At 31.9% G+C, this 27829-nt stretch overlaps 1 protein-coding gene and 1 long non-coding RNA gene across 3 annotated transcripts in view; one reads left to right on the top strand and one right to left on the bottom strand.

The window, feature by feature from the left end:
* The window catches only part of LOC148619764 (uncharacterized), a 32593-nt gene extending 5561 nt beyond the window's left edge, over positions 1-27032 (bottom strand). Inside the window, exons 1-2 of one of the 2 annotated variants that reach the window (XM_088579997.1) lie at positions 26911-27032; positions 3335-3368 (exon numbers count right to left, since the gene is read on the bottom strand). In XM_088579997.1, the coding sequence (XP_088436123.1) occupies positions 3335-3368; positions 26911-26941 (65 nt within the window). In that variant the 5' untranslated portion in view covers positions 26942-27032. Of the gene's footprint in view, positions 1-3330; positions 3369-26910 lie in introns of both variants that reach the window. The other variant, XM_088579998.1, reaches the window with a different exon arrangement.
* Positions 1260-6615, top strand: LOC148619765 (uncharacterized). Its single transcript, XR_015921648.1, has 3 exons — positions 1260-1386; positions 5867-6024; positions 6532-6615. It is a non-coding gene; the product is annotated as an uncharacterized LOC148619765 (long non-coding RNA).
* Positions 27033-27829: the final 797 nt, after the last annotated feature.

Genomic DNA, 27829 nt, shown 5'->3' with positions numbered 1-27829 from the left:
ACATTGATTTATCTTTCCATTGACACACGACATAGCCGTATACCCTCTAGATCCATTAGACTACAAAACTAAAGCTAAAAACCTTTTGATACCAGTGCGCAGCACTATTGTTAAGGAATATTGAAAACACAAATTAAGGACAAAGACCGTGACAATAATAAAAGCAAGTTGTGGTATATGAACGCATTAAAGAATGTGGTTGCGAAAGAATGATGGAATGTGTATATCAGATTGATATCTCTCCAAATCCATTCTTACCATTTTGGCTTGAAATGATACATTTAATAAAAATAATAAAAATGGTTCATATAATCATTATATTTAGCAGAATCTTCATTTTAAAAAAACTAAATATACAACGTATGGCAAGTTAGCTTAAAATAGACGAACAAAAAGAAAAACAGATTACCAAACAAAACAAAGAACACCATCTAATACAGATTATTATCCGGCTATTGTGTTGTAACTGTAATTAGTTAAATGTAAGCGCCATTGAAAATGACAATGTGCATTTCATAGTGAAAAACTCGATTGTTTTAGTTTGCAAATACATGGATTAAATGTCAAAACAGAAGACGTTTAGCAAACAGACTAAAGTAAAATAATATATAAACACTGAACATAAGGACAACAAACCACCACACAAAATACTAAATCACTGCCAATATGACACCCCCTCCGTCCACCCCACCAAAAAAATAAATAAAAAATAACCAAAAAATAACCAAAAAAAATGTACAAAAATATTATTAAGTTATTGATAGAATAGGCGGCGAATTCCGACATATTGTAAGTAAGATAAATCCGATAAGAATATAGATACAACATTGCAGCTTCCCTAACACTCTGCCAGGACGGACAGTACAGAGATTTCTCATCCAAAAACAATTGAACAACTCCATATGAGATTAATATTTATAAAATATCATTTACTTTAAAAGGGTCATAATTTAAATGCAATATAGCAATGACAATTTATAGAAAGTAGACTAGTGCTATTTGGATGATCAAAAACTATGTATAACAACCCCACTAGACGGTTGATTAAGTTATATAATAATCAATGGAAGAATCAACTACACTCATTATCAATAAACTGGTTAAATGTTTATAAAATGGAACAAATAGGTAAATTTGTTACAAAAAGGCTACGTTTGTAATTTCATCTTCCTACCTACTAACATTCTATGCATGAAAAAAAAGAAAAGAAAAAAAAACGGTCAACGAAGCTTTATAATATATATGCAACTGGCATTGAAACAACAGCTATTTTATTCATTTTTTGATCGACCAATTTAAATGTGTTTCTATTTAAAAAAAAAAAACAAATGACCCAAACGTTGAATATTTGTCTTCTTTTTTTCAGAGGATTTTACTAGTTGAAAGGTAAGACATTGTCGTAGTAATTTGTGGTCTTATTTTGGATGTTTAAGAGTTCGATTCAAAAGTATTTAAAAATTTAATGGAAGAAAAGCATTAAAAGGGTGTACAATACGACTAGTTTAAGTCGTGTGTAACCGAGTACTACTTCGTACCTACCATTATTTTTTTTTATTCTAATATGACAAAAGAGGATATCTGCATCTGAATCCTCAAGTTGTAGACGTATCGGGTTACCCATATTGTTGATATATTGCAAGTGCATATTTAATTAATTCAGTAAACTTAAAAACATTCAATTTCTTAATTCATGAAACATTTACACCATTGCTAAATTCCATGTCAAATAATGTTTCTACCGTTTACACAGGCTATATGTAATAACATTTACAATGTTTAGCAATATTCATTCAATAAAGTAAATGCAAAATTGTATCTTTAAGGATAAGAATTAGACACATGTTTTAAAAGTGACGACTTAAAATTTAATATAATTTAAACACAGTTATTTCAGTTGAATATGCCAAATACATGTACACACCTTGTAACGAGGAATACTTTCCCCTCATGAAATTCAAAACTGCAAGTTCCTTAATCGTTATATCTTTCCTTACCTCTCATGTCCTTTATCCCAATTAGGGCTATCGCTACAAACATTTAGTTTACTCAGTTTACACAAGTTGCGAATTAAATGAATTATACTGTTTCATCTGATTCGATGTTTACATAATTACATAATGGAAAACATCATTTAAAACAATCTGTGTTAATTTACATCATGTACATGTAATTTCAATCTCCGATACTCGAAGCCACAGACTTCAAAATTAGGGACAAAATACACTTACTATTTTGACAGATAAATGTTTTCCTTATATTATATGTTCATTGATAAGTGGTTATATTTTGCTGTAATTGTTGAACGAATTAAAAACAGGAACATTTATTTATGCTACCATGTCCGCTCTTACTGACTGCTTTGAGAAATTAAATTATTCCGTAACACTTTTTTCTGGTATTTAATTTCATAAAGTTCGGTAAGTCTACAGTTTGCAACAGTGGAATAACTCCCAATTATACAAAGTATTGGTGCAACTACATATTCAATATGGATTTGATTAATTAGGGATACATTTTAGTTGATGTTCGACATTTTGAACAGGAGAATTAAAATTACTTCTCAAGATTATGTATATTACTTAAATACATTTGTCTCGTGTTATATATTTGAAAAAAAGTAGGTATGAAGCATATTATTAAATGAGAGGGGAATTTATGTCTGCAACTATGCAAATATTAAAATAATAACGGCTTTTACATGTATCTAGAAATATCAGCGTGATCAAAACTGACAACTGTCCACAATAAAAAAAATGTACATGTTTCTTTAATATTATTACACAACTTACTACAATATGTATAGAAATGCCCATCATTTATGAAGGGAAAATTTTGACAACTGGTCATTCCGGACGGGAAATCCCTACAGCTGGTCATTACGAAATAGCAGCCATGCATTTCGAATTTCAAAACAGGACATCAATAAGGCACCATTTTGAACTAAATTAAAATAGGGTATATTTTTTTTTCAAATTAGTGACAATTTTAATTAAGAGTGACCTAAAAATTCAATTAATTAGATTAGGATATTTAAAGTTGCTGAAAGATGGTACTTGGACTAAGTATATTGAATTATTAGGTATGTTCAGTCTTGAGCTTTAAATTTACGATTTAGGGGGTGGGGGGCGATTATTAGAAAAGGGTAACAAAACTGAAATCTCGAAGCGGGGGCACATAAATCTGTATACAGAAATGCTACAGAAAAAAATGTGCATTTTCGGGTTTTTATGGTTTTCAAAGACGAAATGTGCAGTCAAATTTCATTATATTGTACGAATCCAGGTGTTGAAAATAATCTTCAAAGTACATTTCTTTTCTCTTTATACTCACCTACCCTGTGCGCTCTGTAAAATGAGCTTCCTCGGCATCTAAAAATAATTTAATTCCAGATCAAAATGCACTTAAAAACACGGTTTTCACGTAAAATATGGCAAAATTATTTGGTTTTTTTTTTAAATTGTCGAGTCACATACTAGGACAGTATCAATAAACCTAAGAACGATGACGGGAACAACCCAAATATCATATAAATTATGGATATCTGAAAAGTCATGGTTTTTTAGATGTCGGGTATCGGGCGACTGCTTACGTGATTAATTAGCTCATAAATATTCATTTTTGGTGATCATAATTTCCCCATATAATCTATTACAATCCCTGTATGGGATAAATTTCCCATTTGCCCCATACCCCATTCCCCGTTGCCCCATACCCCATTCCCCATAGCCCAATCCCCCATTGCTCCGTCCCCATTGCCCCATACCCTATTCCCTATAGCCCCATCCCCCATTTCATCGACTTATTTCCTGTTGTCCACTGCCTTTTCTTTCCCCATTCCGAAAAGAAAAAGTAAAGTAAATGTTTTATCAAACATATATAATGCATTAGGATGCAGACAATTTTGTGCAATCGGTGTTAATTTAAGAATCTCGCAGGCGAGTTCGAGAATTACCAGAATCACGCGATATTTGCATTGTTTTCATGTATTATTGCCACTCTGAGCTGCATGAGAAATAATCATGCAAAATATTCTTAAAACTACAGATATATGTATAAATTGAGAAAGAATTTGATTTCTAAAATTATTCTTAAAAATGTTAAAATTGTCCTGATAAGGTTTTTGTTAATTGTTGTTATACATATATTTCAAACCAAATTCTTGAAAAATTTTGCAAATTAAATGAATGCGAACACTTAAAATTACCTTAATGGTCTTAATTGATTAAAATGTTAAAATTGTCAAGATAAGCATCAAGCAGTGATGGATTTCTTTTAATCTTATTTCTCTAAAATGACATATTTCTGCAGATTGTAAGAGTGCCAACAATTGTAATATTAATAATAGTCCAAAATTATTGTTAAAAATATTAAAAATGGCCATATTAGTATCCGGTGAGTGTTTGCGAATATTCAAAAGGACATATTTTTGCAAAGTGTATGTGTATGTATACCTATTAGTCTAAAATTATTGTAAAACATGTAAAAATTGTCTATATCATTATTATGTTGATGGCTGTGATACATATATTTCAGACCAAGTTCTTGAAAAAAATGAGATATTTTTTTTGCAAATTGATTGATTGCAGACACTTAAAATATCCTTAATGGTCTTATATTATTGTTTAAAATGTTAAAATTGTCAAAAAAGTATGATGTGTGAGGCTTTTGACTCACCAATTTCAATCAAAGTTCTCAAAAATGATATATTTCTGCAGAGTGGAAGATTTGTAATTACCTTTATGGTCTTATATTATTGTTTAAAATGTTAAAAATAAGCATCATATGTTTGGCTGTGACATATTGATTTCAGTTCAATTACTCAAAAATGACATATTTCTGCAGATTGTCTGGATGAGAACAATTTTAATTTCAATAATGGTCTAAAATTCTTGTATAGAATATTAAAAATGGTAATATGATTATCCTTTTCGGGGTTGCGACGAATGACATATAATGTGTTTAATTTGTCAGTATTAAAATCATACGAGTGTCTCCGACACAAAATTATTCCAGAACAAATTTTCAAAAATGATTTACGTTCAGAAATCTATAATGACCAGAAATTAAATATTATACAAATGTACTTCCGGTTAATATTTTAAAAAAATGTTAATGAATAATGAACTGCAACACCTGTAGTCATTAAAAATCACTCTAAAAAAGTTTGTATAAAAACAATATTAATTGCTGTCATAGAATTATGATAGATACGTTGCTTGCGGAAAAAAGCAGAACAATATGTTTGATTGACCAATTAAAATTATTCCCTCGCCCCATTCCCATTGCCCTATTCATTTACCAAATTCCCAATGCCACATTCCCCAGTGCTCCATTCCCCATTGCCCCATCTCCCATTCTCCATTCTCCATTCACCATGCCTCATTGCCCCAGTCCACATTCCCTATTCCCCAATGCCCCATCCCCCATTTGTTTTTGTTTTTTTGGGGGTGGGGGGGGGGGAGTTATTGGAAAAGACAACAAAATCTTCATGATTTTTTTGCATAAATATTTAATTCATGGAGATATGAAATTATATGTATTTAATGTGAAATCATATATATTAATAATAGATTCTGACTATGTCCTGAAATAAAAGTATCAATGCATGGCCTTTTCCACATAGGCCCTGTAACTTGCCCTTGGTATTAATAATGGCCTCGGATAGCTGTAATGGCCCTCGGTGTTGCCTTGGCCCATTGCAGTCAACCTTGACCATTATTAATACATCGGCCATGTTACAGGGCCAATATGAAAAATGCCATACATTAATACTATATCAATGACATTAAGTGCATCGAATTCTTATATATTGCACACAACACAGGAAAACATTTACTATGTAAAAGATATTTTTGTTGTTTTTCAGACGATGCAAATCTCCCACTTTCTCCAGATTTTGTTACTTGTCACAATAGTGTTGTTTACCGGGAGAACACGATGTGTACGCAAACGTTATAGTAGTGTTTTCGGTGGCAGTTTATTTGGTGGACGATTGCACATCAGAAAGCTTATACAACCATCGAGGTAAATTTGTTGCATTGATATAATGGTTTTACTGCTACGAATCAAAACTAACTTTTTTCCGGGAGGAAGTCTAAGTTTGTTTGTTTGTTTGTTTTTGTTGTAATCTTGACTGTTGGTATTCGAACTTAATTGGTTATTAACAAAAAAAAAAAAAAAAAAAAAAAACAACCAAAAAACAGAAAACAATTACAAAAAACAAAAAACAAAAACAAAACAAAAAACAAAAAACAAATAAAATTTATTGTTTATGGATTTGGCTGACAAACTACTTTCTTATTGTATTTAGTAATGAACGAAAAGTTTCAACTAATTCTAAGTTTGGTGTATATTTTATTACATGATCGTATCTTTAGTGCATTGCTATGTGTAACATGACACCTTTAACAACTATATCATATGTTACTTTAAAAAAAAGGATTATCAAATACTTAATATACAGATCGTGATTATCTTTTGTCTATTATTATTTTTTTTATTTTCTATTTATTTGTTTTTTTCTCTCTTCAGAGGATGAGCTTGTTGAATAGAGAAAGAAAACCTGAAGAAATGCCGATCAACCTGAATAAAGCATACTTTTTATACTGATTTCAATTCATTGTTGCATACTATCTGAAGAAGAAAGAGGGCTTGGTGTTTTACAAAACAAATTCCTTTCTTACAACACCCTAAGACGATACATCACACATATATAAGCATAAAAACATACAGTTCCTGTATGGGATAAACTTCCCACTTGTCCCTTACCCCATTGGCCCATCCATCATTCCCCATTGCCCCATAACCCAATCCCAATTGCCCCTTGGCCCATCCTTAATTACACCATACTCCATTCCCCCATGACCCCATTGCTTATTGCCCCATCCCAATTTACTAACTTCCATTTTCCCCTTCCGGTATCGATTTTTTTCCTGCTGTCCAATTTCTTTTCCCCATTCCGAAAAGAAAAAAAATAAAGTAATTGTTTTATTGAAAACATACAATGCTTTAGGATGCAGACTGATTTGCGCAGTATTGATTCTAGAATCTCGACGCCGGGTACGAAAATTACCGAAATCACACGATATTTGCATTGTTTACATGTACATGTATTATCGCCACTCAGAGCTGCATGGGAAATAATCATGCAAAATATTCTTATAAAAGTATAGATATATGTATAAATTTTGAATGAATTGATTTCTAATTTCTAAAATGATTCATAAAAATCGATATACTTGTTTTATTATAAGTTGAAAATAGGGAAACACTAATCAATCAGTCCCTATTCCACTAGATAACATATTTCAGTATTTTTTTTTTTTTTTTTTTTTGGGGGGGGGATGTCTTAAAAATGACATGTTTCTACAGATTGTAAGGGTACCAACGGTTTTAATTTCAATAAAAGTGTAAAATTATTGTTTAAAATATCGAAAATGGCAATATTATTATCCTTCTAGAGTTTACGACAAATGACATATTTCTACCAACTGCAACGGAATCGCCATTTTTTTTTATTGTTTTAAATGGTCTTCAATCCTGTCGCAACATAACCGTGCTCCAGAAGCTTAAAAATGTCAATGAATAATTAACTGTGATACCTGTAATAATTAGAAAATACTCTAAAACAAGTTTTAAAAAACTCTGTTCCAGAACCTTAACTTTATGAGTTGTTATATGAAAACTTCATACTCAGGTGATGAAGGGATACCAAAAATGAAAGGAAAGTTGACAATTCTAAATGAAAAGTTATCACGTTTGTCGTAAAGTTTGGTAAATATGTTTCCATTACCATCGATCTCTAAGTGTAAGTAAATATATAAGGCAAATCACGACAAAGTGGTATGTTTCCTCAAAATCGTAATAGATACAAAGGAAAAGGCTGTTGCAATTGCTAAATATATCTTACTGTAAACAGGTGGTAGACTAGCGGCGTTGCAAACTATGTTCATTCATATACCGCTTCAAATGAAAAAAAAAATATTTAAAGTGCAAGACTGATCAAATATAACACGATTGAAAATGGTGAATATGGCATAGACAACCCCACCGAGTTGAAAGAAGTCAACTAAAGGCCAGACAAGGGTCTTCAATGACCCACAAGGAAACCCTTACACCACAGGATAAGCTCAGTTTGCCCAACTGCCCAATACAAATCATACACAGGTACAACGAAAAAGTTGCCTCTACATATTCCAGAAACATAAAAAAAAAAATAAACTGAAAGTGAAAAAAAATGATGCAATAATTGCAGATGCGAGAAGTTTCTGACCGGACAGGCGCAAAAAAAAAGAAGGCGGATTTATGTACTTTAACGTAATCACAACTCTCCCCCTTTTTTGTCAGTATTCGTTTATTTAAAGGTTTAAAAGTTGACAACAATTTTGCAGCTGATTATTTAATTATATATATAAATAAATGATATATTTACAAAACAATTTAATCTATAATATACTACAGCTCAATATTTTTTTTAACACGACATATTTCCCAAATGATATAGTTTAGTGATCATTTACAAAGGTTCAGTCTTAGGATTTTTTAAACCACAAATGTATAGTTGTTAAGACGTCCCATGTTTGTGATATATGATGGGATGATAAAAGAGATCAACTTCGCATTCAGGATTTACAAACAAGGGAAAATTAAAAAGGGAAAAAAGTACAGCGTATAGAAGGCAAATATGAATTAAAAATCGATATCGCAACGTTGATCAACGCATTGGGTTGATTTAAGATTGGGAATAAGAACATATTGTTTTGACAAATATGTCAGCTATGCTGACATTTCTTGCAAACTAATATTGCGTAAAAGAAACGTTAACTGGCGAATGGTCAGTCGGTGGAATGTTTTTCATGATTGGTTGTGCCATTTTAACGATATTTCATATTTAAATCGATACAAAATTTATAAGACGCTAAAAATCTTTAACAACATGTGTGGACTAACATTTCTATTTATCCGAGATATCGACCAAATCAGTTTTTTAGAGCTAAATCCTTATTATAGTTAGTATATGGCAATAGTGTAACCTGACCACCCACTTTATTTCTATTGTTCAATGCTTATGTGCTTTAACAAGTGCTATGTCTCCATGCTTAACTGCATAGATTTTGCTTTTGTTGCGTACTTCGTACCGTGTACGCCAAAGTGTTCTAAATGAGATTTCTACGAATAGCAACGTAGTCAAAAAGACAACAATCCTACTAGGGTGAAAATTGTCAGCTTAAGGTCACACATGGACTTTCATTGTATGTCCAGGAAACCTTCACACCACCGAACATGCTGCCACAGGCCCCAAAACAACATTTTACACAGGTACACAAAAACTGGTTTGGACACTATTGCGGGAAAATTTGTATTAAAAATTAAAATTAAAACAGTTCAAATTCAGACCAAAAATAAAAGAGTCATTTAGTTCGAGTGTGACCCCTTTTACCATTTAAAACTCGATAACTTTAAGAGATATCTGATGTCTAATTGAGAAATGCAGGCAAGGATTTTGATTAGGAATCCAATAATAAAACAAGAGATTCCCAGGAGCCTAAATCGCTCACCTTGTTAAATTTTGGATTTCAAAAGAAATAATATTAACAAGGAGTTTTTCAACAATTTTGACTCTAGAATTCTTTAATATGACTTATCATACGGATTATTTCAGCAGTTGGAAGATTTTTATTACCCATTATTGTTTTCAAGATATTGACTGAAAACTGTAAAAAAAATGTTCCATTGTTGAAACTTCTGTACTTTATATGGAGATATTTACACAAATTTAGACAGGTGATGCTGTTTGTACGCATAGTAGAATGGTACATGTTTTATATCTTATATATTATTATCATATTCAGCGATGATCTTTCCGATTCATTTTGCCTTCGTGTAAAATTTGGAACTTAACAGGTTAAGTTGGATCCATGTATTCATTCATATTGTCCATATACGTTTCCCTTGTTTTTTTTGCATTTTTTGCATTTAAAAATATTCCTAATTATCGGAACGTTTTGCTTTGAAGGATTCATTACAGTAAATATCACAATAGCCAGTTATAATAAAGAAGAAATGTAGTTATTGTTTTTGAATGGTATAAACTTCCCACCATGTACCGTCCCCATTCCCCTTTCTGATTGTTCAAATCACAATTCCCCACAGAAAAATCCCTATCCCCCATAGGATCCCCATTGCGTATATTTTTACATTATCAAATTAAATTTGAAATTTTGAAATTCTCAACATGTTAGCTGTTACTTTTAAAATTTGATTTGATATTTGTACATATAAATTATTTTTAAGAACTAATTTCCTCAACCTCCCCATTGACAATTCAAATCCCCTCATACACCATCCCCATTCACCCATTCGCAATTCTCAACCCCCCATATACTACAGAATGGGGAGCTTTTCCAATTCAAGTATGGTTCCCTTTTCAAAGAGGTATAAAATTAAAATGGGCCAGCAGGGTATCGATTTTTAACTTATGTTTCACCGGAGCACATATATTATTCAAAATTATTGGTTGTCTGTGCTCATTCGAAACATTGTTGATTTTTTGATGGACGAAAGGTCAGCGACGTCCTTTGTATGTACAATGTAAGACCGTAACTATGAAGGCTAAAACTATTCTGACAGAAGTCGAAATTTGTCGATACCGAGGTAGACGCAAGTGTGGATTCACTGGTTTGTCTTTTACCTATATATATTAATCAAAAACGTATAATCTATTGGCTGTGTTTAATTTGTTAAACTTTCCCATAACAAAATCTCTCAAATGAGACTTCGCCCATAGCAACACGCGGCGAGAACCTTCGAAGTCAGTGTTGAACAGAGCTTATGCGGTACACCTTTTAGCGGTTTTGACAAGATCATAAAGACATAATAAACACATTGATATTTTTTTCTAAATCTTGTTCAACATACAAGTTTATTCAAACAATACAGGAAAAATCTTACTGAAAAAGGTGTGTTTCATTATCATATTAAACAGGCATAACATTCTACAATAAATGGACATTGTTTACATGTACAAGGCAAATGTGCCACACACGAGAATCATATGGTTTGCATCATATGATTATCATATAAATCGAGCACCATATGATAATCATATGTTTCGGTATACATTGCAAGAAGATAGAACACAATATTTAAAGAGGAAATATGCCATTTTGTGAATGTGCATATCATTAGTCGTGGGCGGAGCTGTTTACCTTATATGGAAAACGACGTTACTGAGAAGCTTGAGATATTATTTCTGTCAGAAGGTCCGACTAGCGAGAAGAAAATTACGTAACAGAACGTAATGTTACGGCTTTTTTCAATATACCAACGTATTGTGGTGGTCATGGTTTTATGAATTGAAAATAGTTAATGTATTTATATAAAGATTGTAATGACCTATAGAGAGCCCTGATATTAGGTGTCTTGTAATAAGCTGTATATTAGATGACATGTCAATCATAACATGTAATCCAGTACAGTAAAAGTATGGTATAGATGTATAACTATATTGTGTATAGTTATATATTTCAGGATACACCAAAGTAAATTGTCGAGTACAAGCTGATACCTCCAACCATATATATATAAATCAATGTAACTCGAATTGAAATTTATGTAAAAAGTATGTTTGTTTGTTTGTTTGTTGGGGTTTAACGTCCGAGCAGCAATATTTCAGCTATATTCAGACGATGAACATGAAATTGATGATAAAATGAAAATGAAATGATGATGATTTGAAAAAGGGATGGGACACAAGGACAATGGGGTCGACATATTTTGATTGCCGCTGGAAATAGGGAGAGGTGGGTAGGGTCGGGCAATTCAGCCTCCTGTGGCGGAGCCCTCTGGTTCCTACTCCGGGAGAATACCACAGTAGGGATCTCTAACGTGCGAGAAACGTGGCATCTTTCCCAACACGGTGCACCACTATGGTTTGCGGTCAAGTTTTCCGTATTATAGCCTGACAACCCCAGCATGTAACACGCCAGGGGTACCCCATTCCACCACCTGGGGCACACATCCCAATTTCTCTGTGGGCAAAGCGCCCTAGACCCCGGTTAGGGTTCTGAACTCTATTAAGTCGCCTTTTACAACAAGCTTAGCGCTGCTGCAGGCCTATTCTTTTAACACACGGAACAAAGTATGAGGAGGAATGAAGCTTAAGGAGGTAATTCTAAAGAAGACACTTGTACATGTTTATAGACAACAACACATTTATGTCTAATTCACTGCATGTACGTTCAAAAAAAAATACAGAATGTGTATTTTACAATATGGCAAAAGAAAAATTTACTAGAGGTCAACAATTAGATTTTCAGAAGTGATATCTTTGTTGCATACTCATTTATCGTAAACATTTTCATACATTTAATGCTAGCTTTACAAATTAAGTACTTAATTTTGCACAAGTTCTTTATTAAAGTACTTTGTACTTTTTGAATAAGTTAAAATGTATATGTATGATCCCTTTATATATTCCTTTGTATAACTAAGCTATAATGATGAACTAATTTATTTTAATTTTCTATGTATGACCTTTTTTTATTTGTATAAGTGTTCGATCACTATCACCACTACAAATTAATAAATCAGTTTTTTTCAAAAGTTGCATAGCTTTCTCTCCATATAATTGTCAAATGCTCAAGGAAGGCATGTAATGGTCACCAGTTGGTTTAATAGTTATATACATGTATGTAAATGTAAAAGGGAACAGTAGTTACAGTAACTGTACAAACTATACATGTTACTAGTTAAGCATGCTATAAGCGCCCTACAAATGTGGAATATACAAGTCCATAACACTAAATGAATGTTTCTATTAACTAAAGATATGGCTCATATGTTCATACATACTCCGAAGATATCAAACTTAGTCTTGTTCTTTGTAATTCCATGTTCCCGTGTTTTCTGTTGACTCTTTCGCCCAGCCTTTGAAACCCTTTTTATTTGGGACTTCAGTGTGAGTCATGTTCTATGTTGATGACTATATAGTGTTCCATGGGAACTCTTTTATTGTTTCAATGAAATTTCATATACATCTTGGATTAAATAAAAGGTTTGTTCTACATGTATATGTTGCATGAGCATATACTAGCACACTAGTTTTGTTGTTTGCAGTATATGATCATGTACAGTATACCATGTATACATGTAACTCTTAGCAGAAATATTTTAACAAATATTTACATAAGAATGTGAATACATATGTAATTTCCGTAGATTAACATTCAACTATTTAGAAAAACATATCTCTTGGAGTTACATTTTTTTCATGAATTCATGAAGTGGTAAGTAGCTGTTACATCTAGTACCCAACCATTATCATAATGTTGGATTATAAAAATATGTCGTTTTACGACAAAGCTCATCTATAACCACACAGACTGTCTAAGCTTTTAGAGAGAAAAATTACATCAATACACCAGCTTAATGATTATCATATATTCACAGTTAGATTTTCCTAAATATAATTCGAGGCATGTTTAGGTGACACAACCCTATCATTTTATCAATTTAGATTGAAAAGTAGCATTTTTTACCCATATAAACAAAAAAAAACCCCAAAAAAACGTTAATCTGAGTAACACAGGGGCGGATTCAGGCGGGGGCGTGCACACCCCCCCCCTAAAATTTGCAAAGCATGGATTGTCAAGGGTATATTTAGGCGGTTTTAGATTGAAACTTTTAATTTCTCCCTAATTTTACCACAAAAGATATCTATATACGACCCATTCTAAAAGAATATTCCAGAAATTTTAATTAGATTGCAATAGTCCTAAAGGGAACAATGGTGACTAAAGAGTGATACTGTACAACAGTCGAATGAGCTTTCTTCACATTTCATGAGGACGTTTTTCCAAATGTTGACAAAAAGAAGGGTGTGGTCCGACAAAGAAAGGGGTTTCATTTGCTCTTTTTGACAAAATTCTACACAAGCGTATAAATAGTAAAAGGTCGACCCAACACCCGAAGCCATCACAGTTTCTTAAATTTTAAAGCAGTGCTCAGCATTGATAAAGATTCGGAGAATTTCTTTTTGTTGAACCGTTATGATGAAATGGTTTGTTCCCTTTCATTTAGCCACATAAGCCACAGACAACATTCTTATATCATACAGGGTCGGGTCCTGACACTTTGAAATGGAGGGGTGCCAGCCGGGGTTCCTCAGAAAAGGGGATGCTAAGATAGTACTTACCATTTTTTCTTAATTTTATACATTGAACTTACAAAAATACAATACAAAACAAAAACAGGGGGAGTCGGCACGCCCTGCCCCCCATCTGCCACTGTCATACCCCTATATCCCTCAGAACGAAAAAAAATAAAACAACAAGAAAAAAACACAAAAAAAAAAAACCACGCCGGTTTAAACAAACTAAAAGCTGACAGTTAGGTTGAAACGGATCTCAATTTTAACCAATTTTGAGGGCAGTTATCGATCCATGGCATTGGGACGCGGGAGACAAATAAGAATAAAACGAGTGGCTTGGTTATTTTAATAATGCAATTTTCCCACGAATCGTTGTAATTTGTAACTATTATTCTATTTCGTTTGTTGGCCACATTTTAAGAAACATTATGTTATTTCAAAACTAGATGCAACTTGGATTATATGTGATAATATAGCTGTAATATAGTGTAAAGGGACTTAAAATGCATAACTTGTGTTTCCTTCATCTGACCCTGTTGTTGAAATCATATTTTAAGACTTCGGGTTTGTTGTGCCAATTTGTAGCATTTGAGCTCTGTATGTATGTATTATCAACTGCGAAATGACAGGTAAATATTATGTGATACATGTATCTAAGGCTAGGGTTGATTTCAAAAAATGCTGCTTAAGTTGGAATGCATTGACAGATAATTCAGACCAGAACACAGGATTTTTCTTAGGGGTGGAACAAACCTAATCCACCGGAGGTCTTGGGGACTTTGTTAGTCACAATTAAATCAAAGTGACAAGTTATATAGTACTCGTGCTTGTTTGTTTTCATAAGCTCCCCTCTGTGTATGTACCTACAGTCTCGACTTGTTCTTTGCGACACTGAATTTCGAATAGCAAAAGAAAAAAAAACGACGGAGAGTTTCCTGTTCCTTGATCTTGAGTGTACCATGTAAACACTCTCGAAATTGAATAAAACACAAACCTGTGCACTGCTTCGATGCCACGTGAACTTTTGCGTATTATTTTAAAAAAACTAAATTAGTGTCATTTATGCTGAGCATCATGGTGAAATTTAATTAATGGGTTTAATGTTAATGAATTAATACAACAAATTTGTGCTCTGATGCATTGATCACGGTTTCTTATGTATATCTTATCCATTTTTTATTGTAAAGTAAATTTTCAAACAAGCGACATAAATTGATTCAGTACATGAGTACTTTGATTTCAGTAAGAACTTAACTATTACCCATTTCTGCATTCGTGTTTTAATGAATTTGTATAAAAAAATTAGGTATTTAAAAAGCGAGCATTTATTTAAGAAATACGCTGGATATGATACTATGTCATATATCGAAGTTTTTCCATAACGAGATCCGGTATTAGAAACAGATCACCTGTGCGCTTGGCAAAATATGGAAGGGCGAATTTTTGCCACCTTGATGCATAAAAGCAAAAAGTCCTGGGTAATAAGCCCTACAGATTAACTCCTTCCTCATGTTTCAATAATCCTCGATCATATGGCAATTAAAAAAACTGCTATGCCTACGGATATCAACCAAGTATAAAGTTTGCAGAGCGAATTAAACAGCGGAAAAGTCAAACTTTTCGATTTAAATGAATTTAATCAAAAATAAAATATTAAAACTTGATGATAATCGTAGGCATAGCAATTTTCACGCCGCATTTTTTAAGGTATTGGTTATACGGATCTGTTGAAATTATGATGCAGGACTTTTCTGTTTTATTTGAAGTTCGTCCATATGTCTTTAAGTGTCATTTTACTTGCTTACTTTCGATTTTAAATATAGAAACAATAAATAAAAGAATGTATATTGCTTGTTTTCTTATATCATAACTTTTACTGAAACATAGTTATCATATGGAAGAAATAAGAGATGTTTAAAGTGATCCGTAAAGTCTATCATATTTTTTCCGGAAATTTCCCGAAAGTACCTTAACTACCTTGTGTATAACAAACAATGGCAGAATCAACTAATCCATTATCAATACACTGATTGAATGTTTATAAAATGGAACAAATAGGTAAATTTGGTAAACGAAAGTTATGTCTGTCTTTCTACAAATTATATACATGGAAAAACTATCAATAAAGCTTTAAACTTGACATTAAAAAGTAAAAAGAAAGACTGCAAAAAAAAAAAAAAAAACCCCAAAAAACCAACAACAATGTTGGATGTATAATTGGCGTTGATGAATAGACGGTTGTTGATTGATTTGATCGATTCATTCTGAATAATTGCTGTAAATGATATTCAGCACGACGTCAACATATTTGGTTGTATTTATTTTCTGTCCAGTACTACTTTTTCCTCCGGCACAGGTCAAAGTTCAATAGTAATATTAGGCCAATTTACCATTCCAATAAAATATAAACATTAAAACTAAATATCACTGTATTACTCCATTTAGTAGATATTTAAAATTCACAATCAGAGATATATGATAAACATTTACACCTATGATAGTTGTACATGTGAAATCATACGATTCAGAATGTTAATGCGTCTATCTTCGAACGTAATGAATGCCCTTTATCAATAAGTGAACTCAAATTGCATTAAACCATGCATTAACAATGTAAGTTCAGAATTGACTAGTTGCCTTCAGTCTTGAAAAATATGAAAAATGGATGAAAAGTTTATTCAAGAATCAACCTGTTTCTTTGAAACTGTGACAAGTAGATGCCCTGACTAGTGAATATACTCTTACATGGAGATATTGCTCGCCGCAAGAAGTGTACATTTATGTATTAATGAAGCTGAATGCCTTGCGGTACAGAAATCATGACATTATTCATTTTCTTTGTAAGACTTTAACGGATTAGTTGCTAATATGTTCTATACAGGTTCAAGTTAGAAGAAATATATTGGATTGCTAGCTGTAGAGATAACTAGTCATTAAAAGTCTGTAAACGTATCACCATGGATTGAATAATTTCACCTTCAACGTAGACAGGTAAAAATAATGATTTTGTTTTCTGAATAGGCTCGAAGTGAAGTATTGTACACTATTAATGTATGTTGATTTTTTTTTTGCGGTTGATTAGTTTTCATTACTTCGCCTAATTGTGACAAAAAACGTCACTTAAACAAGTTTCATTCAATAAACAATAATTAATACAACCGCCAAAGCTGCATTACCGAAATGCACGATTTTTCGTTACGTTCAACCCATTTCCAAGAAATAAATAAATTATTACTATGAGATTGTGTGATTCGTTTTCTTGATATTGACTTTGTTTATGCAATCAATATTTTGTTTAATGTTAGTTTGAAAGATGATATGTAGTACTTATTTGGTGACAAGTTGCTGTTTGGGTATTTCTAAATACATTGATCGTAGGAGGTCATCGATGATTATAAATGATTCATACAAAGCTATATATGTGTTGCCTTATCTTCATTTTAGAAACTGAATATACAATGTATGGCAAGTTAGCTGAAAAACATACTTAAAACAAAGAAAAACAGATTACCAAACAAACAGAGAACATCATCTAATACAGATTATTATCCGTATTGATATTAAAGCATCAAACGATTATTTATATTTTGGTCAATGAATATTATTTTTGTACATGCATTATTTCCAATATTCAACTGTTATGTTCTTTTTTGTTATTGTTTTCCTATTATTATTATTATTATTATTTGTATTTTCATTAATTCTATTTTCTAGCGTGCGTTTAGGTATCGTGGATAACATATGTTCATATTTATGCTAATATCACCTGTTTTGTGTATTATCGCACATTTTCTTAATTATTATTATTTTTAATCATTAACTATTGTAATATAAAACAAAGCCCTTTTTACAGCAAAGATGAAGTTAAAAATCGGTACATTGTACATCTTTGAAAAAAATAGATGACATGGCAGAATAATTAAAATTATGTTTTGTCATCTAAATTACGACTTTTTGTGAGATATAAGCGACGTTTTTAGAATGCGGTTAAACATAGCTCAAGTATATCAATGAATGTAAATTGCTATTTGTTAAACTTTGATTCAAGTGCACCTCGACTGTGCGTGACAAAACAGTATTTTTCCCCCACATTTTAATGGTTAATCAAGGATAATTAACCGCAAATCAAAGTTCTTCGTTAAAAAAGCATGATATTTAAGAGATTCCGCCAATTATCTATACTGCTCTCTGAATTCCCTTGAACACCATAAGTATATGCGAAACAGATTACTAAATCAGGGGTATGCGTCTCAGAGGGTCATTTACCAAATTTCTGATCAAATATCAGTCCCTGATTGAAAACCATTGTTTTGTCTAAACCAATGTGTAATGAATGGTTTAAAAATCAAGTTATACTGATATGACAACTAGTTTACAAATAATGAGACTGTAACAACAACCGGTTTATTAACACCGCAATTGAAGAGGGGTGTGGGTGGGTTGACGCGCTGTAAAGAACGTAGATTTTACCGACCATTTTGATTGTAATGCCATGCCTTTACCAAACAGTTTAATACCTGGATATATTTTGTCTAATTTATTTTGGACATGTCTTCATAATGGATCGGATAATTGTGTTGTCACCCTAAATGTAAGCGCCATTGAAAATGACTATGTTTCTAGAAAACCAGAGGACGCTTACCCTACCCGGTGCACCTGGTCCATGCTCCCAGTTTTTAGTGGAGTCCGAGTTCCTCATTTACTTTTTTTACTTTGTATGTATGATTTTAGTTACTTTATGTTCTTTGTTATGTATGTCTGTTTTCCATGTCTGGTCTTTGTCCCTGGATTACATTCTTTTGATTACCGCTATAACCTTTGTTCCCTTGATTACTATTTCATAGTTAGACTGTTATACATTGTTGTAGGTTGCAGTTTTGATCAGATATCAGAAAACCCGGTAATAAAGATGATAACGAATATCCCGTATAATGCTGATGCGTCAATAGAATAACAATTCACACACATCAAAATATCCAAATACATGGCTTAAAAAGTCAACGAAGCTTTAAGCTAGACAAACAACTCGAATTGAAGCAACAGTACTCCATAACTATTTTTTGCAATCCAATTTTAACATAACAAAAAGAGAATATCTGCATCTGAATCGTCAAGTTGTAGATAAATCGGGAAATATATATCCTTGATAGGACACCAAATACATATTTTGATAATTAAGTTAACTTCCAAACAGTGTTTGATACATTAATTACATTGCTAAATTCCCCGTCAAATAAGGTTTCTGCCGTTCAAACAGGCTAAATGTAATAACATGTACAAAACTGCAACATTTATACGGGTGCACCTGGTCTATGCTCCTAGTTTTTAGTGGAGCAGTGTTGCTGATTTAATTTTGTTAGTTTCAATGTATTATGTTAGTAACTGTCCTTTGTTGTGTTTGTCTGTTTTCCATGTCTGGTCCTTGTCTCTTAATTGCATTCTTTTGATTGCCTTGATTACTCTTTCAATAAAGTAGATGACAAATTATGTCTTTTAGAATAAAAAAATCATATCAACAATTAGCCATTAATTTAAAAACATTACGTCGTAGACTTTAAATCGTCAAAACGCAGGGATGTGTTCTCCTTCAAATATGTCATAATGATTTATAAGATAAACACAATTATTTCAGTCGAATATGCCAAATACATGTACACACATTGTAACGAGGAATACCTTCCAGTCACAAAATTCAAAAGTACCAGTTCCATAAATCGTCATAACCTTGTCAAAACTACCCCTACCCCTCATGTCCCTTTTTACCAATTAAGGTTTTCGCTTAAGACAGTAAGTTACACAAGTTGCGAATTAAGCGAATCATACTATTTCATTTGATTCATTTTTTTTAAAATACAAAATGGAAAACATTATTTGTAAACGATGTATGTTAATTTACATCATGTACATGTAATTTCAATTATCGACTCTCTAAGACCTAAACATTAATATTAGGAAAAAATATACAGTTACTATTTTGAGTGTAAAATGCTATCCTTATATATATTTATTCATAAGTCGTTATTTTTTGCTGTAATTCTTGTACGAATTTATTACAATATATTTTCCTTGTACACTTTTTATGACTGCTTGAAAATAATCAGATGATTCCATAAAATTTTGCCTGGTATTTTTTTCTATTAAATTCAATAAGTCTACAGTTTGAATTAGTGGATAAACTCATAATTTGTCTGCAACTAGGTAAACATTACAAAATAACGAATTGTGTCTTGAAATATCAAAAACAATATATACATATATTATTGTAGTGTATCAACATCTTTATCGGTATCGTTGTACAATCCTTTAGACTTATATATATATATATATGTACATATTACTTATCTATTAATGAATGAAGTACATACTATTCGTATATACTGCATATAGAACACAGAGAAACATTTAATATTTCAGTGGTATTTTTTTTATATATATTCAAACGATGAAGATTTCCCGATTTCTCTAGATTTTATTTCTTCTTATAATGGCATTGTTTATCGACAGAACACGCTGTTCGCACAAACGGTATAGGAGCGTTTGGAAAGCAAACAACAAAAAACACTGAAAAACAAAACAAAACAAAATAGAAAACAAAACAAACAAAACAAACAAAATACAAACAAACAAAATGAAAAATAATTATGGAAAGCTTTCACTATCTGATGAGATACACGTTTATTTATGTGTTGTCAGTTTTATATTACTTCCTGTGGTTTTATAATTACATGTGGTCATTCTGTAGTTACGTTATGTAGAGACATCTTTACATTATGTCGTTTTGTCTCTACGTTCTACCATTTCGTCTTTACGTTCAGTCTTTTCATCTTTACGTTTTGACGGTTTATGATTACGTTAAGTCAACATGTATTTACGTTATGTGGATTTATCTGTACGTGCAGTGGTTTTCTTTAAGGTTATGTCGATCTCTTAATACTTTATGTGCATCTTTCTTTTCTTTACGTGCAGTGATTTCTGGTTTATGTGACGTGGACATAAATGTCATGATGATGTGTCATTCCGGACGATTTTCGATCGTGTAAATCTCAAATCAAACCGTAAAAAGCCAAATAGACGTCACAACGCCGATTAAAAAAGTGCTGGACGAAATTAATTTGGGTAATTTATCCATTAACCTCATTGTACAAAATGAACGAGTAATCCATCGGCAAAAAATGCAAAGAAAATGCAATTAGCCATAGACTACTTCTAATACTTTGAACAAGCCACAGTAATTTGAAGTTTTAGTGGTAAAGAGTGAAAAAATGAAGAAAACTCTAATACATAATTACGATTTCACTTTTTTTCATCAGTTAAACTTTAAATTACTGTGAACAAGCGCTCCTGTTTTATACCGGTTTTGAAACGGAGTACATGGAATTACGAAGTATCAACATGCAATAAAATTTCAAAAGCCAAAACTACAAAGGAAAGTGAGTCAAGATCAACGCACTCAAACATCATAGCCACCCATACTCGGTTCAAACAATAATCAAACCAAAAGACAGAAGTGATGACAGGTGTTCCTGAATGGTTTACAAATAGTACGTCGGCTGAGATAAGCCCCGTTCACCACTCATCAACCAAAATATGATTTTCAGCTTCTCTTATACCTCCCATTTACGAATCATTTTGTTGCAAAAAAAGAAATAAAAACAAATTTAAAAAATAAAAAAACTCAAGCATTTTTGTATGTTTTGGCTACTTTTATACCTTGTTGAGGCAAAACATTATTCTTTTTTCTGTTTTTTTTGTTCGAATTTCATCTTTTTTTCTGCACAAGAAAGTAAATTTACATATGTTTAAATCAACACGTATCTTAATGTCTCAGCTTCACAATGGTACCAAGAATGTTGCGGTCACACTTGGGGTTTCGGGGTGAAATGAAAACAATTTACTCCTGCCCCACAGAAAAATCGATTAAAATTGACATATTTGTTAATGTCGAAACCCCTAGAGTTTCTATTCTTCAGTAAAACAAATTGGCTTATTTGGTATTTTCTGTTTAGTATTATCACAATTAATACTTCTGAGTTTTTTTGGTGAACTTTGGCGATTTTTGTGGTAAAAATTTATCAAAAATGCAAAAATGGGGTTTTCGATTTTTCCGTAAAAATACATATAAATTCAACTCTGCAAGTTATTGCTCAACTAAAACGTCTCAAATTTGGATTCATTCGCTATATTATTTAATTTCTACACCAATAAACCACCAAAAAGTAATTGTCAAGAAAGAATTTAAAGAAAAAAAATAATAAAAAACATTACCCCTACCCCTGGAAACCTGGTCTCCGCATCAAACATCATTACCATTCACGGCATACTGTCAGTGTAGAACTCATAACTTAGGCATACATAGTTAAGATAATTATGTATTCAACATTCATGACCGATTCAGGCGCTTATATTTTCCTTTTGTTGTGACAATTACTATAAAATCGAAAAATAGGAATTTTCAGAATTTCAGATATTCTTCTATATCACCCGTTATTGTCACTTTCTTTCATAATACCGTAGTTTAAAAAGTTTAAACAAGTTTTTGAGTGATACAGTTCATTAGTATAGTGTCTCAGCTTCCAAATGGGCCCAAGTCAATTTATGTTGAAAATGACCACCCATACCATGACAAAAAATACCTAAACATGAACTTAAAAGTTAATTTTTGACATATAAACGGTGTACAATAGATATATTGGGTACTATTGTTTTAATTATCGATGTATCCAACATAACATATCTTCTCATTTTAGGCGCATATGTTATAGTTTCAATGTGACAATAATGAGTTTTTCATACAAAAAGGAATTTTCCCAATTACACATTTTCTTTCATTCCATCTATAATTGGCAATATTTTTCAGAATACCGTACTCAAAACAAAACTTTTGTATATTCAAATACAATTATATTTTAGTTTGTATATAGTGTCTTAGCCATCTAATGAGCCCGAATAATAAATATTTGATTTTTATTAGGTGAAAAATTGCCACTCCTACCCATGATAAAAGTGTATTATCATGAAATGAAATGTTAATGTTTAGCATATAATCTTTATAAAAAAATACAAATTGGCACTAGTGTTTTTATTGTCGATGTATTCAACATATCTGCTCATTTCAAGCGCGTATTTATTTCAGTTTCAATATGACAATAATGAGTTTTTCATAAAAATTGGAATTTTTGGAATTGCATATTATCTTCCATTTCAACTGTAGTTGGCATTTTTTTTTCAAATACCCTTATTCAAAAATGCTTTTTTTTAATATTTAATCACACCGATTAAGCATCTAGGCTTTCTTATGAGCCAAAACATGCATACATATTCCAGGCCATTTAGGTGAAGAAATTGTACCCTATAACCACTACAATTTCGGTAAAAATCCACAATGCATAAGTGGTAGGTTAGCATTGTTTAAATGGTGTTGGATACAAGTATGCCAATCATTCACCGTAGTTGCTTCTTTGAAACCTGATATGTATAAAACAAAGATAGTAAACAAAATGAAATCTTAAACAATCTTTAATCTTTAAACCAAAAAATATACAGTTTTCCTGCGAAAAAGCGTGAAAATCTGTTTTCTTGAATTTTTTTTCACACTGGGGCAGATTTTAGTGGGTAGAAGGTACCATTCTTTCGTCCAAATGGTCTGGAATACGTGTACAGTGCAAACTGTAACGGTTTTCAGAGGGTCCGGTTTCAAGAGGTACCGGAAACTGGTTCCGGCAGTATACAACTATGATTAATCTATGTCTGCAAAATACCCTCATTTCATTTTTAAAGCATGTTGACGGTTTGTGCAGTGCATTGTATCTTTTCAAATGTTTTTTTTTTTAATACATGTATGTTTCATTGAATAAATATTTATATCCATGTTGTTATTTTACAAGTTTATTTATAGAATACCATAAATACATCGATATCGGGGGTCACTGACCTTGAAATACTTGTATATCTGTGTCAGCGTTTAAATGTACAAAGCATGATAAGACCACGTGGATAAGACCTCTTCATTTCGTATGCGAATAAGTTTTCAAATCCATTCATGCGGATGACACCATATTTAATAAAACAAAATAAGATAAACAAGTGCATTGAACCAAAACCAGAGGTACAAAGTACAACCAAATACCAAATTACCATTTGCGAAAACATAAACTACAAACACAACTTAAATAAAACAAAGACGTTTAACCATATTTATTTATGACAAATTAAGCACTAAAATATTGTATAATAAACATGTTCATGAGAAGAGGCATTGTTCTAAAACATAAGAATTTTACGATTTTGATGTCTCATTCTCTTGTCTACATCACGAATCCAATCTGTGAAAATATTGCTATTCATCCAGGATTTTTTATTGTGACGCCACGTTACAGGTAATTTATGCACTTTAATGTTTTTGAAACATCTAGGTTTGGATGCTTTCCCAATAACTAACGGTTTCAATTTCTCCCCAGTGGCACTGCACGCAAACATAATTGTTAAACGTTCTTTGGAGTTTTTAACAGCCTTGGAGGATGTACCTTTAGCATTGAGTGTCTTATCTGGTAAAGCACGGTAATGAAGACCGGTTTCATCACAATTAAAAATGTCACAAGACTCAAATTCGGAGCAAATTTCTGGAATTTGACTACGGTAGTTTTCAACAGTTTCTAAATCTACACCGGCGCTTTCGCCACTAACTTTAAAAGCTTTGATAGAATGGCGAGCTTTGAATTTCCCTAACCACCCATTTGAAGCTTTGAAATCTGGAATGTCTAATTGAACGGCAAATTCTAATGCTTTCTCTTGAATAATAGGCCGATTTCTCAGGTAAACAGATTTTGTCGGCCGGTTTCAAGAGGTCAATATTGTATGAATACATATGTTTCGTACCAGAATGTACGGCCGGAATTCGGAATTTAGAGGGGCCGGTATTCAGAGGACATTGTCTTGGATCATTAGAAAGATAAGATGGTACATAAGTGTTTTTGAATATACAAAAGCTTGTATGTAGTAGGGTACTTGAAAAAAAATTACTCATTAGAGGTGAAATGGAAGAACATATGAAATTCCGAATATTCCCCATTTTATGAGAAAAACTCATTATTGTCTCTTTGAAACTGAAAAATACATAAGGAAGATGAGAAGATATGTTGAATAGATCGATATAAAAAAATCCCCAAGATTTAGGGGGGATTCGACCCGCACGTCCGGCTTTCGATCCGCACCTCTTTTTGGCTCTTTATTTTTCTCTTAAAATTGTCTTTATCGAAATGTATTGCCCCGATCACTAAATGTGTGTTAATTATTAGCTGGAAATTATATATTATAAGGCTTGACCTTGCATCCTATCGATCTTCATAAAGTTTTCAAGTCACGCCAAATTTAGTAACCATATATATTATAAATTTTTAGATGCGCCTGTAGAAAACGTCACAAGTAAAAGTACAAGTAAACTACCAGAAAAATTTAGAGCTTCCACAAATATCATTAAGGTCTTTCCCATTTCGATAAGAATAGCTTTCTTGTATTTATTTTATTATTATTAGGGACTTACTAATTCAAATGGGAAGAATTTCTTGTATTTCTTCCGATTATTATTAAGGGGAAACTCTTTGCAATTCATCCTGTGATATGTGATCAATTGTTGATCAAGTATATTCTGCCCAATAGTGGAAAAAACTAAATTCATTCAAAATCGCATGCATTGTTACACACACACACAAGATGCAAAAACAATGTCATTACTATTTGACAAACTTGAGGTTTCTCTGAACAAGCAATTTTGCTACTAAAAATAAAGTCATTCGGTTACTTCAATTTTATAGCCGTAAGTCATTAAACATTTATTCCTTTAACGATAATCTTAGATGATACATTATATGTTTAAAAATGTTAAGGTTTAAGGTCACTTTGAAATTTGACCGTGACCTTATTATAGCATAATCTTAAAAAAGGCAACAGATAGAAGCAAATAATCTGAACACATAAATATGAATTTTTATAATAAATCTTCTTGTGTAATGTAGAGTTCTGAGTTTCGACGAATCGTTTTCAAGTTGTAACCCGAAAACTGGTATTTTTAGTTCTTTTTGCTGCTTTTCGCTGATAATTCACGAATCGTTACAGATAGAGGACTACTTTGAGTACAAATATTTTCAGAATAACTCTGTAGCAAAAACTCATTATTTGTCTCTATGCACACCCAAAATACAAAACTTAAAAACGTCAAGAACTAGACTGATGTGTAGAACATAAATTCATATCCTGAAATTATTTTGCATTGATAAATATTCTTAATAATGATAACATTTTACTCTAAATGAATGGATATTTACATAAGAAATGAGCTAGTTATAGTTGAACGAGATGCTCTGATAGTAGGGCTTTCTTTTGAAAAGGTAATGCAGTTTCAGTAAGCTAACAACTTATTGATTGATATACAACGTTTCCTTAAATCACATGGTTTCTGTATTTGTATCAGTGAAAACTGTATATTGGTTGTCTTTGCACACTTGAAACATTGGTAATGTTATAAATTATATTCAACATTGATTGTAGATTTAACAGTCACTTAGTGAAAATCACTGTTTAATAAATCAGCAGATAAAACATATACAAATTATCAATCACACAAAAAAATGCATGAATAGTGATCAGTGTTGACAAGAACTTTCGCAGTGCAGCTTACTAAATTATTATAACATTAACCATACATTAAGTAAGTAGATATTCTTAAGTTTACATCGTTGTGTTTACTTCTAAATCATACAACTTACATTTTGACTGTTGAGTATTCCGATAAATCATACGGGCTTCTATTTGTGGTTTCTTAGATTAGATATCAATTCTTTGATTACCTTGTGTACCGCCTACCTAACACGTAGTAAGATACTCCCAATATGACGCTTTACATAAACAAAACAGTCTTTTAACAAACTTATCAATATCAATCGTTTGTCTTTGTAGATTGTTTATTCAATGTAGAATGCAGTGTAACGTCTGCTGTTTTCTCATTATTCAGGTTAAAGAAAAGATATAAGATAACAAAATTATCTTTTTCTTCTCACTCTAAAATAGATCTTGTTCCTCTTTAAGCAGCATTAAATTTCACATAGTTATTGGAAGTATTATATACGAGGAAGCATTGAATATCATATAATGTTATACAATGTTTGTAGCCTCTAGAAGCAGTATGATATCTGTTCATATTTAAGCTTTTATCCCCCGTTTTGTATTTTTTTGCACATATTTTTTTCAAAGATGTATTAAAAAAACAGAGGTATAATAAAGTGGTAATGTTCGTTTGTGTGAACTTAGATATGTAGGGCTTTTCATGTAATCCAAGAACATCTTCTGTTTGAGGGTCTTTCTTTTTTTTCTTTAGTTCGATCGAATAGTGGTATCAAATATTTAGTATTAAATATATTTAACCTTAAACTTTTTTACACGAACATTACTTATCAAAAGATATTTGATTAAAATTCAGTTGAAAGATATATACAAACAGAGCTTCTTTTACAGCAAAAATTAAGTTTAAAGTGGATGCATTGTACTTCTTTGAAAAATTATTTCGACATCGAAGTATAGCTCTAAAATGATGTTTCATTATCTAAATTATGACTTTTGGCGAAATACTAACGACAAATCAATAAAGCAATGAAATAGAGTACAAGTACATAAATATACGTAATTTAT

Source organism: Perna viridis, chromosome 4 (assembly GCF_037379345.1).
Source record: "Perna viridis isolate PV_CMFRI_1.1 ecotype Kerala chromosome 4, ASM3737934v1, whole genome shotgun sequence".
NCBI classification, from domain to species: domain Eukaryota; kingdom Metazoa; phylum Mollusca; class Bivalvia; order Mytilida; family Mytilidae; genus Perna; species Perna viridis.
Note: the sequence above shows the minus strand (reverse complement) of the source record. Positions and strands in the feature narration are given on the sequence as shown.